The sequence below is a fragment of the Diabrotica virgifera genome, chromosome 9, assembly GCF_917563875.1.
Source record: "Diabrotica virgifera virgifera chromosome 9, PGI_DIABVI_V3a".
Taxonomy (NCBI): domain Eukaryota; kingdom Metazoa; phylum Arthropoda; class Insecta; order Coleoptera; family Chrysomelidae; genus Diabrotica; species Diabrotica virgifera.
The window spans coordinates 14,830,270-14,846,567 of NC_065451.1; the positions used below are offsets into that span (position 1 = coordinate 14,830,270).

A 16,298-nucleotide genomic window follows, 5' to 3' on the forward strand; every position below is an offset into this window, starting at 1 on the left:
AGGTATAGACATTGCTTTACAGAAAAAAAAGCCTAAATATTCCTTCTTTAAAATTTATTCTGTTTAGTAGGGGTAATTAGGATTTACAGTTCTCGAAATACGATTTTTCAAAGTTCGCCACTCACAGCAATTTTGGGCAATTTTCCTTGTTATTTCGCAAATATTGTTCTGTAACTTTTTTCTACGTAACTTTAGGTATATATAATGGTACACGTAAGCGGAATAGAAATCAATTACCTTTAAAATGGTCTACTGTATAACGTTGTACGACTTTTTTTAAAGAGATTATGGTTTTTCAAGGTTTTATACTTTTAACGATTTTTTATAATATAATATAAAAATAAAATAATATTATTATATAATATATTATATATTATATAATATAATATTATATATAGTATATATAATATAATATAATATTATATTATATATTATATATTATACAATACCTAATATAAAAAAATATCTATTATTTTTTACATTTTTTACGATTATTTTTGAAATTTCTCATTATAACTTTTTTTTTCTACATTTAGGTATATATTATATTATTTAAAAAAAAGAGCTTATTTTGTTTACTTTAAAATGGTGTATTACAAAAAAATCTAGGATTATTTTTGAATAAGATATTATTTTTCAAAATGTAATAAGTACTTACAAAGATTTTTGATTTTCGGATTATTTTTTAAAGTTCTTATTATAACTTTTTTTTCTTGTACATGAATATACTATATATTGCTCAATAAAGAGGGCTTACTTTCTGTTCTTTAAAATGGTGTATCATCTATATTTAAATAATGGAAACCGAGTGATTCTTTGATATTTTTTTACCTGTATTATTTAAAATTATTACTTTTACAAAAATTACATAAACATTAGTCTTAGAAAACATCACTTTAGTTAAAATTATTTAAACGTTGACATTTAAAAAATTTTCAAAATCCAAAGTCCATCTCTTCGTTAGCATTAGCTTCAATATCTTCCTCTAACACCTCAGTTATCTTAGCGTTCCCACAATTAGTACCCATGCACATGCACCCTTTGCAGAATATTGAACAACTAATTTCAATCTTCCTACAACCGCAGTTTTTTGTACATCCTTTGGTACATTTACATGCTATTTTTTCAAGCAAAGCTTGTGGTGCAGGAGCTTTGACAGTAAATATTGGAATTAATCCATATTTGAAGTTTGCCCGGCCGAGTCAAGTGGATCCAAAGTATTACATATAAACAATAAGATTCAATCATAACACACAATCACATAAAAAGTTATAATGAGAAATTTAAAAAATAATCCTAAGATCAAAAATCGGTGCAAGTACTTATTACATTTTTAAATAGCTTATCTTATTCAAAAATAATCCTAACATTTTTTTATCATACACCATTTTAAAGTAAACAGAATAAGCTTTCTTTTTTATTATATAATATATACCTAAATGTAGAAGAAAAAAACAGTTATAATGGGAAATTTAAAAAATAATCGTAAAAAATATAAAAACTCGTTAAAAGTATAAAATCTTGAAAAAGATAACCTCTTTAAAAGAAGTCGTACAACATTATACAGTAGAACATTTTAAAGGTAATTGATTTCTATTCCTCTTACATGTACCATGGAATATGCCTAAAGTTACGTAGAAAAAAGTTAAAGAACAATATTTGCGAAATAACAAGGAAAATTGCCCAAAATTGCTGTGAGTGGCGAACTTTGAAAAATTATATTTCGAAAACTGTAAATCCTAATAACCTCTACCTAACATCATTTTAAAGAGAAAATATGTAAGTTTTTTTCTGTGAAGCAATGTCTATACCTATATCCCCGTGGACAAAAGTTATGGGACAAATAACAAAATGTCTTTTTTTGGGTTTCTTTGTGCTTTTTCGTTTTAATATATTTTTGTAAAAAAAGTATCTTTGACTTCAAAAAGTTATATTTAGATAGGAATTTTAACCAGGAACAATTTTTATGTAGACGTGTTTGTACCAAAAGTGCATAGAACTCACCCTAATGTAACCTGTGCCCAGGGACTAATTCATCCATTTCTCAAAAACGCACCCCTTTAACTGGTAGCACTCTGCGGTTTTTTCATATATAGAGATTCATTGACCATATGAAATAATAAAACCCCGTTAACGTTTTAGTTCCTTTCTATAGTACATAATCAATAACCTATAACAAAAGAACAGATCGTTAAGATACATTTTTTCTATTTTTTCTTTTTTTAATTTTTATTTTCATTTGCATTTAATTGTCTTCTTCTTCTCCTTCTTCTTTCTGCTTCCATAATAGGCTCGCGACTGTTCCATCTTCGGATGCCTTCTCATCAGATATCCAGGTTGTCATCCATCTCTTTCTTGGCCTTCCTATACTCCTTCGGCCGTTTGGTGGTCTGTCTCATGCTATGTTTACAGTCTTCCTTCTCCCATTATGCTTATATGGCTATATGATTATTTTTTCTTTTCAGTGTCCAGTCATTTATGTCCTCTATATGACAGCTTTACCTGAGGTCTGGACTACGTTGTCTGTTCCATAATGATTTTTCTGTGATATTTCGGACTAGATATAGTTCTTGCAGCATTTCGTGGGCTTCCTTTAAGTCGTCAGTTGTTATGTCCTTTATAGACTAAGAGCCGCTATAGATGAAATTTCTTAATCATTTTAGGCACGATGGGACCCTATAACTTAAATAGTAGAACCTAAAAGAAAACGTTTGAGCACTGTGCCGTCACTTTTCAGTGGCACATGCGTCGACAGTGGCGCATCAAACTTTCCACTTATGGACGGGATAAATAAATTAAAAGTTACCCTCCCTTACTAACAGAATTACATTTTTTTTATTTTTTTAAGTTCTATGTGAATAACACATAGGATTCAGCGTAATTTTAACCCACCACCCCCTTCCCCCTGCCCCCACCATCAAAAAGTTCATTTTTCGTTTTTATTTTTTTTGTTGGGATGTAATCAATTTTAAAATTTCAAAAAATTCACACACATAGCTGAGGCTTTTATAAAACATGCCTATTTTTATAGACCCATAGCTACAGTGTACATAACCTCAAAAAATTAAAAGAGCTTTTTTTTTTCAAAAAAGCGTGTAACTTTTTTTGAGGAATAGCTGCAGGTCTAATTTTTCCTTAATCTTGTGTGTTTTATCAAACACTATATTTTTAATTTTTTTCAGATTTTTTCGTAAGGCTCCCCACATTCAAAAATCCGAAAAACTGTTTTTTGGTGGGTTTTGGGGGATTTTCCCTATTTTATAGACTTCATAATATATCAAATCAATTTTATTTTATAGGTTATATATAACTTGAAGTAACTGAGTCCTTTAGAATATTTAAAAATCAGAAAAACACGTTCAAACCCCCCAAAACCCCCTTAAAAACAGTTTTTTGGATTTTTGAAGGTGACCGGCGTTACAGAAAAATCTGAAAAAAATTAGAAATATAGCGGTTGATAAAATACACAAGACTAAGAGAAAATTAGATCTGCAGCTATCCCCAAAAAAAAGTTATATACTTTTTTCCAAAAAAAAAAATTTTAAAAATTTTTTGAGGTTATGTACACTCAACTTACAGGTCTATAAAAAATAGACGTGTTTTATAAAAGCCTTAGCTATGCTTGTGAATTTTTTGAAATTTTAAAATTGATTGCATCCCACCAAAAAAAAATAAAATCGAAAAATAAAGTTTTTGATGGTGGGGGCAGGGAGAAGGGGGTGGTGGGATAAAATTACGATGAATCGTATGTCTTAATCACATAGAACTTAAAAAAATGAAAAAAATTAAATTCTGGTAATGAGGGAGGGTATTTTTTAATTTATGTATCCCGTCCATAAGTGGAAAGTTTGATGCGCCACTGTAGACGCATGTGCCACCGAAAAGTGACGGCACAGTGCTCAAACGTTTTCTTTTAGGTTCTACTATTTAAGTTATAGGGTCCCGTCGTGCCTAAAATGATTAAGAAATTTCACCTATAGCGGCTCTTAGTCTATTATATTACAGCTTTGCCTGAGGTCTGGGCTACGGTGTCTGTCCCATAATGATTTTCATGTGATATTTCGGACTATAATTCTTGCAGCATTTCGTGGGCTTCCTTTAAGTCGTCGATTGTTAGAACTGTGTCATCTGCAAATCGTAGGTGGTTCAGCTTTTCGTTATCGACATTCAAACCTGTGTTTTAACATCTGGAATGCATGCTGCATTACGGCATTGAATAGTTTTGGTGGCATGTTGTATCCTTGTCTAACGCTCCATTTTAGTTTTATTTTTTGAATTTGGGTGTGGAGGTTAATTGCTGTTGTGGCATTTGCATATATGTTGAATGTTGTTGGTATATCATCATTATTTGGCTCTACAACTCTATATAAGTCGTGGTCGCGTTTACTATTTACCTACATTTCCCATTGCTGTACTCCCATTTTGCGTAGATCACTGGCTAATGCGTCCTTCCATCTCTTTCTTGGGCGACCAATTGACCTTTTGCCATCGAGCCTTTCCCAGAATGTGGCGTTCAGAAGTCTTTCGTCACTCGATCTTAGCACGAGGCCCGCCCATCTTATTCGGTTTGCTTTAATGTAGCGTACTATATTTTCATCTCCATATACTGTCTAAAGTTCATCATTGTGTATTCTTCTCCATTCTCCTGTTGTCTCTTCTGTGCAACGCTCATAGATAGTCCGCATTATTTTTTGTTCAAGTACCAGTAACTTTGTCGTTTCCCGCTGGTTCAGAGTCCATGTCTCGCTTCCATAAGTTATTGTGGAGGAAATGAAGCATTTTGGCTCGCAATATTTTCGTCCAGCATGGATTTACTTAAAATTTTCACAGAAGGTAGAGAATAGTCCAAGGATTATTTTCTATATCATGCCGCTGTACGCTAAAACCTTGGGGTGGTTGCCACCCCATCTCGGTTGCTGGAATTTTTTATTACATTTTAACCATGTAAACCGATGTAAAAAGTAATTCTAAGAAAAAAATGTTTTTTACATTTTCCTTGTAAAACTAATATTTTTCGAGCTATTCGCGCTTGAAAGTAACAGTTATTCGATGAAAAAATCGACTTTTTTAGAGGGTTTTTTGAGAATACCTCGAAAAATATGGATTTAATAAAAAAAAACTGTAGATATCAAAATTGTATCTTTTAGTAACAAAAACCAAATTCTTTTTCTGTAATATCTTTTAGACCAATATAAACCGAGATACGGCATGTTAAAAGTTATTTTTCGTCAAATGCATAATTTAAAATATTCAAAGTAAAATAACGGAAGAACTTTGCATTTTTCGAGGAAAACTTAAATAATATTTTTTCAAGTGTACAGTTAAGCCTTTCAAAAAATAGTAATAAAAAGTTTCTAGCCTGAAAATTAAGTGAAAACAACCCCCTAACTACCCTCCTAATCAAAAATTGGTCTTCAACTTTCTGTAATTCCTTTTATATTTGTATTATAAATACACCCAAGAAGTTTGACCCATTTAAAAGGCCTAATTTTAGAAAAATTGGAGTTTAAAGAAAAATTAATTTTTTGGAATTTCCCATTTTTCACCTTTTACTTCAAAATATCTCCGAAAATACTGGAGATGCGAAAAAAATGATGGATTACTAAATTGTAGCTTTTTTAATGACTAAAATTCCTTTGTGCATATATTTTCATTACAGTAAACAGTTAGCGAGATATAGTTGTTTAAAACCTCTATTTACGAGCAAACACCCCCTTATTCGAGCCCTTTAAACCCACCCTAATTAAAAACTAAGGGATCTTACGGAATTTAGTTTACACAGTCTTATAACTCTTCAAAAATCCTACAAAGTTATTTTTAAAGAAACTTTTTATCACCAAAAATGAAGGAGCTATGTTTATAAAACGAATTTATCTACTCCATGTCATATTATGTATAAGTTTTTAAATTTGTGAAAACTGTCATTATAGATAGCAGTGCGTGAAGTGTTTAAAGTGAGCGTGAAGTAACAATGTATTTTAAATGGGACTTACTTTTTCGCACTGTTTTTAACACACTTTCATATAATCAAATATCCTTAACTTTCGCGTTGTCATGGTGATGACATAATGAGCAATAAATTACGACAAAAGTTTTGACAGTTTTGTGGTTTGAAAGAAGTTAGAATTTTTAAATGTCAATGTTCTAAAAATTGTAGAATAGAAATAAGTTCCAGTGACGAAGAGTTACAGTTTTTTTATTTGTTGATCATAGATAAAATATTGTATGAAACTGTGCGTGAAGTACTTTTGCGAACTTACGTGATGTATAGCACTCGCTCCGTTGTCGCTCGTGCTCTAAACATCGCGTGCGTTCGCAAAAAGCATACTTCACGAACTGTTTCATAAATAACTATTTCTTTTTCGAAAAATTCGGATAGTCCGCTCATGGATAATTTTCAATGTATAATACCACAGAACCGGTTCGTATACTGGAAGATGATTAAAAACTATTTGTATTATTTGTATTTGTACATATTTGTAAATTCGTATTTTTGTGTAAATAAATGTTTTTGTAATTCTTTAATTCTACTTTTTTTTCTGTATGGATCTATTAAAATATCTACTTATAAAAACTGTAATGTTATTAAGGGTGGTTTTTTAGGGTTGAAATATTATGATATTATATCCTAAAGTATAAAACAATAATTATTTAACCAATCAAAACCAAATTTCACCCATATTAAAGTTTACAATGTTTTTATATAATTTTTGACAATAAGGGGTAGTTTACACCCCTAAAAATAATCAACGCCCTTAAGTATGATATAGAATATGAAGTACAGGGTGAGATGAACCTAATCCCAAATTTTTATGGAAATCGATGCAAGCCGAAATTATTCTTTAGGATAAGTAAATTTTTCATATATAGCTCCAACAAGGGTGGTTTTAAGGGTTGAAATATTATGATAGTATATCTTAAAACGTAAAACAATCATTATGTAACTCATAAGAACCAAATGTTGACAATATTAAAGTTTAAAATATTATTTTATAATTTTTTACAGTTAGGGGTAGTTTTCAGCTAATACCAAATTTTTGTACAAATCGATGCTGGACGAAAAATTTGCGAGGTTTTCCTCGACTATAATATATACTCTTATTTTTGCTGGTCTTGAGAGTATCTTTTATTTAAGTACGGTCATTAATGAATAATATGCTCTGTTTTCTGCAATGATCCTGGCTGCCACGTCCTTTTCATATTTATTTTCAGATATTATGATCGCTCCCAGGTACTTGAATTCTTTGACGACTTCAAAGTTGTATTCATCAATTGTTATGTTTTGTCTAACCCTTGGTCTTGGGTTCTTCGTAACCACCATGTACTTGGTCTTGTCTTCGTTGACCTTAAGACCAACTTCCCTGGCTTTGCTCTCGAATAGGGTGAAAACTTCTTTTGCATCTCTGGTGGATTGTGCAATTGTGACCACGTTATCCGCAAAGGGCAATAGTATTTTTGATCATTTGGGCGGCAAATCCGTTTGTCAGTTGTGGCTGAGCTTTCCTTACTGCATGTTCCAGTGCGAAGTTAAACAACAGGGGGGAGAGAGGATCTCCTTGTCTAAGACCTTTGTCACTAAGGAATTCCTCTGACGTGGTGCTGCCAATTGTGCTAATCGTACCAGCTTTCCCGGTACTCGCATTTCTACCATGGTCTCCCACAATGCTTGTCTGCAAAAGAATCGTAAGCTTGTATGGTATATCGGTAGTAGATATTATTTTTATGCGACATTATATTTATGTAAAACTTTTTTTCTTAGATCATATTCTTATCCGCAAAGCGAGGTGAGGTGGAAACATGAAGTGGTCGCACATCGGCCTTTTGTCCATTGCAGTTTTGGTGAATTCTGCTTGGAGTCAAGGGGTAGAAAATGAAGCGCTTCATGGGTAAGTTAGATATTTATACTTTATAGTTTAAACCGCATTTAAATCTAGTCCAATCATTTGGTAGTTTTACCTGGAAAGTTTTCCGGATAGGATTTTCCGGTTTTCCTATTTTGAAAATTAGTAATTCTATGGATTTCGGTAAGCTCTTTTCGAATTTCAACTTTGCTGCCTCGTATCTCCGCTGCTCGCACCGCCATTTTAAACCATCATCATCCAACCAATTTACGTCCACTGCTGGACATAGGTCTCCCCCAATTGTTTCCACACTTCACGTTTTTGTGCTGATTGTTGCCAGTTTTTTCTAATCTGCCTGATATCATCTGTACATGCCTTCCTCTACGGCGTTTATCTTCTATTGGTCTCCATTCCATCAGCTTTCATGTCCATCTTGAATCTTTCAGCCTGGCGACGTGTCTTGCCCAGTTTCATTTGAGCTTGATTACAAGTTCTATAACATCTGTGATACCGGTTCTTTGTCTGAGAACTTCATTTCTTATTTTATTCCGTAGGATTACACCCAGCATGGACCTTTCCATGCGCCTTTAAATCTTCTTCAAAAGAAAAATAACATTATACTTCTTAACTTATTACTGTCATCAAAACATAATAACAATATTAGACTAATACAATACACAACACAGTATCTTTCTCTCTCGATCTTGTAAAATGTTGCAACTTTTTATCCCTTCTCTTATTTTTCCGTTATCAATTGTATCTTTAGTCCTGATATCATTTATTCACTTATTTTGCTTCTTCTTCGTAGCCTTCTATCGTCCACGTTTGGACATATGCCTCTCCCAACTCCTTCCATCGGTCTCTTTCCTGAGCAACATACATATATCCAATTTGTTTAGGCTGTTTTTTTTTTATTTTCTTTAAGACCAATAGTAATCGAACTATACTTTAATATGTTATCTCTTCTTCGTCAAATGCTAAATATTGTAGTTTCAAAGTCAAAAGACGGGAAAACTATGCATTTTTTCTAGGATAACTTGTTGAAACTAATTTATCACCACTCGAATTAAAATTAGTCATTGACCTTATTTTGTCTTCTTTATTTATGTATTATTAATAGGTTCTAGAAGTTTGACCGGCTTAGAATGATTAGTTTTAAAAAGAATGGAGTTAAAAGCGAATGACGAATTTTTGTAGTTTGGTAAAAAATGCCTTTTTAAAAAATCAGAGACACAAAAAAATGTTTCAATATCAAATTGTAGCTTACTAAGTTCCCAAGAACTTGGTTTGCAAAAATTTTTTTACGGCAAAAATTGAGTGTGCTATTGATAATTAAAACTTGTAATAACATGCAAAAACCACCTTTACCAACCCTTTTAAACCTATTTTTGCGACTGAGGATACTAAAGGGATTTAATATTAATATCCTTATAGATCTTGTAAAAACCTACAAAATTCTTGTTTACCAAACTTTCTAAGATAAAAAATAAAAAGTTACGGTTAAAAAATCAATATATTTTTTGAACAAAAAAAGGAGAAATCCAATTGGAAGCATAATAATGTAAGTTAGCGGTGTTTTTAGTCGTTGGCCTTATTCATTCATCTTTATTTATGTATTAATAATAGATCCTAGAAGTCTGACTTGTTTAGAAGGTTTAGTTTTAAAAAAACTGGAGTTAAAAGCGAATAACGAATTTTGTAGTTTAGTAAAAAATGCTGTTTTCTTCAGAATAGAAAGATTAGCATCAGAGATACGTAAACATGTTTAAATATTAAATTGTAGGTTATCTAATTCCCAAGAACATAATTTGAAAAAAAATTTCTACGGTAAAAATGGAGTGAATCGTAAATGAGTAAGTAATCGAAAAACATTGAATCTTTCGATATAAAACTAACACTTTCGATAGCGAATAAATCGAAAACTATTAATTCTAACAAAAAAATGTATAGAACATTTTTTGCTTAGAATTCACGTTTTTATCAAGTTTTGCAGTCAAAATATAATAATAAATTTCCACCCCCCGAGATGGGATGGCAACCACCCCATGGTAAAAGCGCTCGGCATAATAAAGATTTTGATCCTTGGACTATCCACTACTTATTCTCAAATTTTCAAGCAAATCTATAAATTCTGCAAAAATTGCGAGGTGAAAAGCTTCGGTTCCTGGATTACAAATCTGAGGTGGTTAGATTGTTGCCATTAACGTTAATGCCATAGGTTGACCAATTTGTAGTTTTGAAGTTTTCAAAACTTCAAATGTATTCACTTATTTATTTTATTTCCTCAGAAACTCTCCTTCGTTAAATGGGACCATAGATGTTAGTTCGTTAGATGGGATGCCAGATGTTGACAGTTCCTTAATTGGGAGCGAACCATTTGACCGTAACCGTCCTATAACGGACGGTGAGATAAGTAAGTACATATATGTGTTTGTTTAAAAATACGTCACTGTGTCATAGGCCAGGGGTCACTAAATAGCGGACCGCGGTTAGCATCCGGACCATAAGCTAGTTTTGTGCGGACCGCCATTAAATTCAGAATCATAGTGTTTGGTTTGAAATCAACATTTCAAACACATTTTTGTGATTTTTTTTAAACTGTGGAAGAACAATTTTATTTTTAAATGAAACAGTCAGATTCAGCACAATATTCAAAGAATAATAAAAAAAAATTCAAGGCAAAATATTGAAAAATAAGCCAACAATAGCAAATTTTTACAGACAAAAAAAAATGGATTTTGCGGTGGACGTCAGAGCTCGTCGTTGGAACATGTGAAATAAAACATTCAAAAAGATTTTATTAGCCTATGAGTTTTTTCAGGTAACGCTATCGAGTTTGATTAGTTTTAACCATTTTTGAGTTTTTGGTATCACTCAAAATTCAAAATATCGAAAATTTTCGTAAACTATGGTGAAAATCAGCATATTTATTATTGTTAAACAAAAAATAAGCATAAAACAAAGAATATCTCGCCAGCGTTACCCACTGGCGGATACAGGGGGGTGTCATGGGGGCCATGACCCACCCCCCATAATTGTAAACCCACGTATCCTAAGGTTGGTAAGACTAAGTCACGTTGCATCAGAGATAGGTAATTAAATCACCCTTAAGACCCATGACCCCCCCCCAAACAAAATTTCTGGATCTGCCACTGGCGCTACCTCATGAAATATCTAAAGAAAATATATGAAAATTTTTAAATGGTTCGTTCACGTAGGTTTCTTACAATGTCCGCCTTTGAAAAACCACTTTTGAGAATAACGAATTTAAAGTTTTGACAACTTTTGTTATCCATCGAATTTTTGTGTGTAAAATGGTAAAGTGATGCAGACCGGAATATGTCTGTGAATCGTGGAGTAATTTAGAAAAGAGAAGAGGAACACGTTTCTCACTACGCTCAAGCACGCTGGCGCGAAATATATTATTATCATGCATGATAATTATGCACTTTCTCTTAAAGTAATGAAAAAGTGAAGTAAAGAAACACAGACTTACTCACAATCATTTAATAATACTTTAACGACCGGTTTCGATCTCTACACTATTCAGATCATCTTCAGGTCGGCGTTACAAGTTGTTAAATGCTACAATTAAAAGAAAGCCATAGTTAGAACATTGTCTGGTTGTACAAATGCTAATAGAAAGCCAAAATTTGAAAAGTATGCAACTGTTCACAATTCAGAACAACAAACTGATACATACACATGCACACATATGAGAAACAGATACTCATAAGCATGCATACGCACGTGGATGCATGCGGTTTATGACTATTTGTTGAACGAGTTAAATTTTAAAATTGTTAAAAAATTATTAAAAATTTAATCAAAAATGTTTCCAAAATTTTTAAAAAATAATATCATTTTGATCCATTTATTATTTTTTATTTTTTTATTTTTTAAAATTTTTTTAATTATTTTTTAAAAATTTTGAAAACATTTTTAATTAAATTTTTAATAATTTTTCAATAATTTTAAAATTTAACTCGTTCAAGAAAAAGTCATAAACCGCGTGCATCCATGTGCGTATGCATGCTTATGAGTATCTGTTTCTCATATGTGTGCATATGTATGTATCAGTTTGTTGTTCTGAATTGTCAACAGTTGCATACTTTTCAAATTTTGGCTTTCTATTAGCATTTGTACAACCAGACAATGTTCTAACTCTGCCTTTCTTTTAATTGTAGCATTTAACTACTTGTAACGCCGACCTGAAGATGATCTGAATAGTGTAGAGATCGAAACCGGTCGTCAAAGTATTATTAAATGATTGTGAGTAAGTCTGTGTTTCTTTACTTCATTTAATATGGACTCACATATGCAACCCATTTAATATTTTAATGAAAAAGTCTAAAATTTCAAAATTTTCAAACTATCCCCCCCCCCCCTCTTAACGTAAGCTAGTACTAAATTCAAAATTTAAATGCAATTTTTCTCAAATATGTTCCATAAAATTGTTGAATACTATATTTGCAGAAAAAAAAAACAGAAACAGGAAGTATTAGATCCGGACCCCGGATGTGTCATATGTTCTCGAAACGGAACATAATTGGTGATTCCTGTCATAGGCTACTGTCAGATCTACAGAAGCAGCTCCTGTTATATTTTTTTCTTAAAAGCTCTCTTAAATGTGTTCTGTTAGTGCGAGGACTTGGCCGGTACAAGATTTGCCCCCTCTGAATTCTCCTCGTTATGGAATAAGGTGATTGTCAGAGGCGTAACAGAGGCCCCCGCAGCATGAAGCTTGCGGGGGCCCCAATATGTCAGGGGCCCCAACTTGTCATCTAATATATGTGAAAATGTGTTATTGTTATATTATTTAACCACACATACGCAACGTTTTTTAAGCAGTGTAGTACTGAAAATGAAGTTGCCCATCAGTTAGATGTGCGGTCTCTAGTCATTACTGGTCTTGTTATTGTATTATGAATCTTCCTCTTCACTTCCATTTATATGTATTTATGTCCTAATATGGGTTTATTTAAGGCATACAATATTCGTGTCGATTTGTTTCCTCTGTTTGCTATTTCGGTGACTATTCTCCCGTCGTCAGTTATTATACTCCCTAGGTCTTCATAGGTTGATACGTTTTTTAATGTTATTTGATTTCACTTCATTTCTTTGTTGTGTAGGTCCTCCTTGTTATTTATTATCATTGTTTTGGTTTTGTCTATGTTTATACGTCGTATGTACTTTTGATAATCTTGATTAATTCTCTGGGTACTTCCAAGTCCTTTAAGAATTTCCAGATTTTCTCTCTATATATTGCATCAAAGGCAGCTTTCAGGTCTACGATTGTTAGGAACAACTCTTCTCCTTCTTTTATTTTTCTCTCTATCAGTCTTGTTAAATTGAATATGTTGTTATTAACCTGTCTTCCAGGTCTAAATGCTCCTTGTTCTTCTTCCAGATTTAGTTCTACATATTCTGTAAGTCTTTTTCCAATATTTTTGTGTATATTTTATAAGTTACTTGAGCTAGGCAGATTGCTCTATAGTTGTCACAAAGAATTTCCTCGCCCTTCTTACGGTGTGCGGCAGTGGCGGCCCGTGAGGTAGTGCCATACAGCCATGGCACTACCTTGCTAACTATCCATAAACATATTTTTTATCTTCAAAACTTTTTAATTCCTATTAATTTTTTTGTGTGTATTTCTTTTGATCTTCATAAATTATATAAAATATGGCAACTATAGGCGCAATACAATCCCTGCCGACAGCGGAGAGTATTCGACAGGAGAATCTCCTTCGCGCCGAATTCAGTACTGGCACGAGTAAAGAGAGAAAGATTTTACGAGCATTATATGTAAGTGACAGAGAAAGAGCTATATTGGACTATTAGTATACCTTAACATTAGAATCTCTGTGCCAGGCACGAGGGTATGAAGCCAGGTCTATTTATTTTGAGTTTCTTTACGTGCTGGTTTGTCGCTTTTATTATGTATATTTTCTGTTAAAAAGTTTTTGTATTTATAATTAAACTTTTGGTGCATCATGATCGTGGGTATTTTGATAATATTTTGATTATTTCTTAAGTTTAATTTATTAATTGACAATAAAGATTAGTATTTTAAAAAATTTTTTGGTGGTTTTTCGCTAGAAAAAAAAACTACAAATGTTATAAGGTGTTGTGGAGCTTTCGAGTTAGCTTTAAGAGGTCACGACGAAAAAGAAAATTCAGAAAATAGAGGCATATTATAAGGAGCTGGTCAATTTTAGCGCCGAATTAGACGACTTAAAGGTTCATATTATTCAAAGTACCAGATCTTTCAAAGGTCTACCTTCTCCGGACATTTAGTTGCTTCTAATTTATTTATGTCGGAGAAGTTTTCTGCTTATAAGCATCAGTTCTCCGAATCATTTCTTAATGAACCATGGAGACAATTTTAATTTTTAAGCAAAACTCGGTTTAAAACTGAATTAGAAGTAGGTACTGTATTAGCGAGACGAATTAAGTACTACCTCTGGGGCTGTTTCGCTATCGGTTTTATTGTAGAGGGAAGGTTCAAAAATCACATTTGAAGAAACTATTAAACTTTTAAGTATTTTAGTTACCATTCCTATATCAACATCTGAAGCAGAACGCTGTTTTTCGATGTTTACATCGAAACCTAGTGCTTTAGGTATGCTATCTGCAGAAAAGCATTTTGTAAAAAGTATTGATAATTTTAATTATAAAGTCATTGAAAACTTTGCAACCAAAAAATAGAAGAATGAACTTCATATATCGTAAACTTTAAAAGTGACATTACAAAAATTTGTGCATGTGTGTGAATAATGAAATAGTATTATTTTTATAAATTGGTAAATAGAGACTAAATCGTAATAACAATTTTCAAGCACTATCAGCAGTAAATGCTGGTGGTAGGTTAAGAGGTTTTTATTATTAATTAATTTACGGAACTGTTTTGATCAATGTTGGACAATTGCTTGGCACCTCAGATCAATAAACTTAAGATATGTACATAAGATAAAAGTATCCGCGCATATTTTTTTTAGTTTTTGTTGTCAGTATACCTTTTTTTGACAATATCGTGAATCCGTCACTAAAAATTTTGGCGGCTGCCCGAGTTGTGGCACTACCTTCTTAAAGTGGTACGAGCCGCCACTGGTGTGCGGCAAAATAAAGAGTATTGGAATTCAGAAATTTGTATGCCTCATGTCATGTGTCATGCGCCGAAACATACTGGACCCCGATTTTTGACCCATCGCTTCGTTATCGAACGTACTCGCTTTTGTATCTGTAGAGAATACGAAACGAATACGTTCGATAACGAAGCGAAGGGTCAAAAATCGAGGCCCTGAGTGGTTTCCGAACGTCGGTCGCCTCGGTCGTTATAACGTATGTGAATGTCGTGATAATCTTAGGTGTTTTAGAATGGTCCTCAGTTTTGCAGAAAAAAAATTTATGGTTCAGTACTATTTTCAGTCATACGGAAAAGGTCACGAAAACGGTCCAAGCTTAAAATCAACAATGGTTTCAGCAGGACGGGACAACAGCTTTGTCTCCTCCTTTATATTCAAATGTGTAATTAGTTAGAAAAATTTGTTGTTTTTTTAACGAGAATAACTTTCATAGTTAGATACTTGAGATATCTTGAGAAAAACCAATAAACATGAAAAATGAGTAATATATAATATGACATTTTAATCTCCATAATCAACTTATCATGGCCTATCATATTTTTTCTGAATATACCTATATAATATAAAATAAAAGTTTAAACTGAGTTTACTTGTTTGATTACGTACAAAAAGTTATACATTAAAAATAATTAAAAATATTTTTCTACAAACGTGTTAAAAATGCAATTTTTAGCATAGGAGCCTTAAATATGTCAATTTAAATCACTGGGTACTTTAAAATTTTTAAGGCACTGCAGTTAAAAGTGAAATGTCAAATTTTGAAAATGTATATATACAGGGTGGGGCATTAGTGTGACAAAGTCCAATTACTCGTTTGTCGTAAGAGATACGAAAAAAAATATTTAGGTAAAAGTTGGGGCACACATAGTGCCATAATTTAAAATTATTTTCAAATATACAGGGTCGTCCGTATTGACAGGGTGACACAAACTTACATTTTTTTTAATGGAACACCCTGTATATTTTTACATTTTTGCATTCTCCTCGATGTTCTATTTCTTAAAATATATGGTTTTGTAATATTATACGAGGCAGTTTAAAAGTTAATTACATTTTTTTGTTAATTTCGTAGCAAAATCTACACCCTGTAGAATTTTAGTGATTTGACATCAAATTTTTATTTTATGTTCAAACGATTTTTAATATACTCTACTATTGTTAAACATTAACAGTATAGCGAAATGTGTAATTTTAGTATACAGGGTGGGTCGAAACTCGGAATGAGTATTTTCTGAGTTTTCTTAAATGGAACACCCTGTATTTAAGTATTGTAATGAAATGATATTTTATGGTACTTTTTTATTTCTTAAGC

The 16,298-nt window shown here is 32.2% G+C and overlaps 1 protein-coding gene across 2 annotated transcripts in view; it reads left to right on the forward strand.

The window, feature by feature from the left end:
• The first annotated feature begins 7,739 nt into the window (after positions 1 to 7,739).
• Positions 7,740 to 16,298, forward strand: part of LOC114346341 (sphingomyelin phosphodiesterase 1-like) — a 61,880-nt gene continuing 53,321 nt past the window's right edge. For both annotated transcript variants that reach the window (XM_050661681.1, XM_050661682.1), the window contains exons 1-2: positions 7,740 to 7,886; positions 10,130 to 10,254. In XM_050661681.1, coding sequence (XP_050517638.1) covers positions 7,798 to 7,886; positions 10,130 to 10,254 — 214 coding nt within the window. In that variant the 5' untranslated portion in view covers positions 7,740 to 7,797. The remainder of the gene's footprint in view (positions 7,887 to 10,129; positions 10,255 to 16,298) is intronic.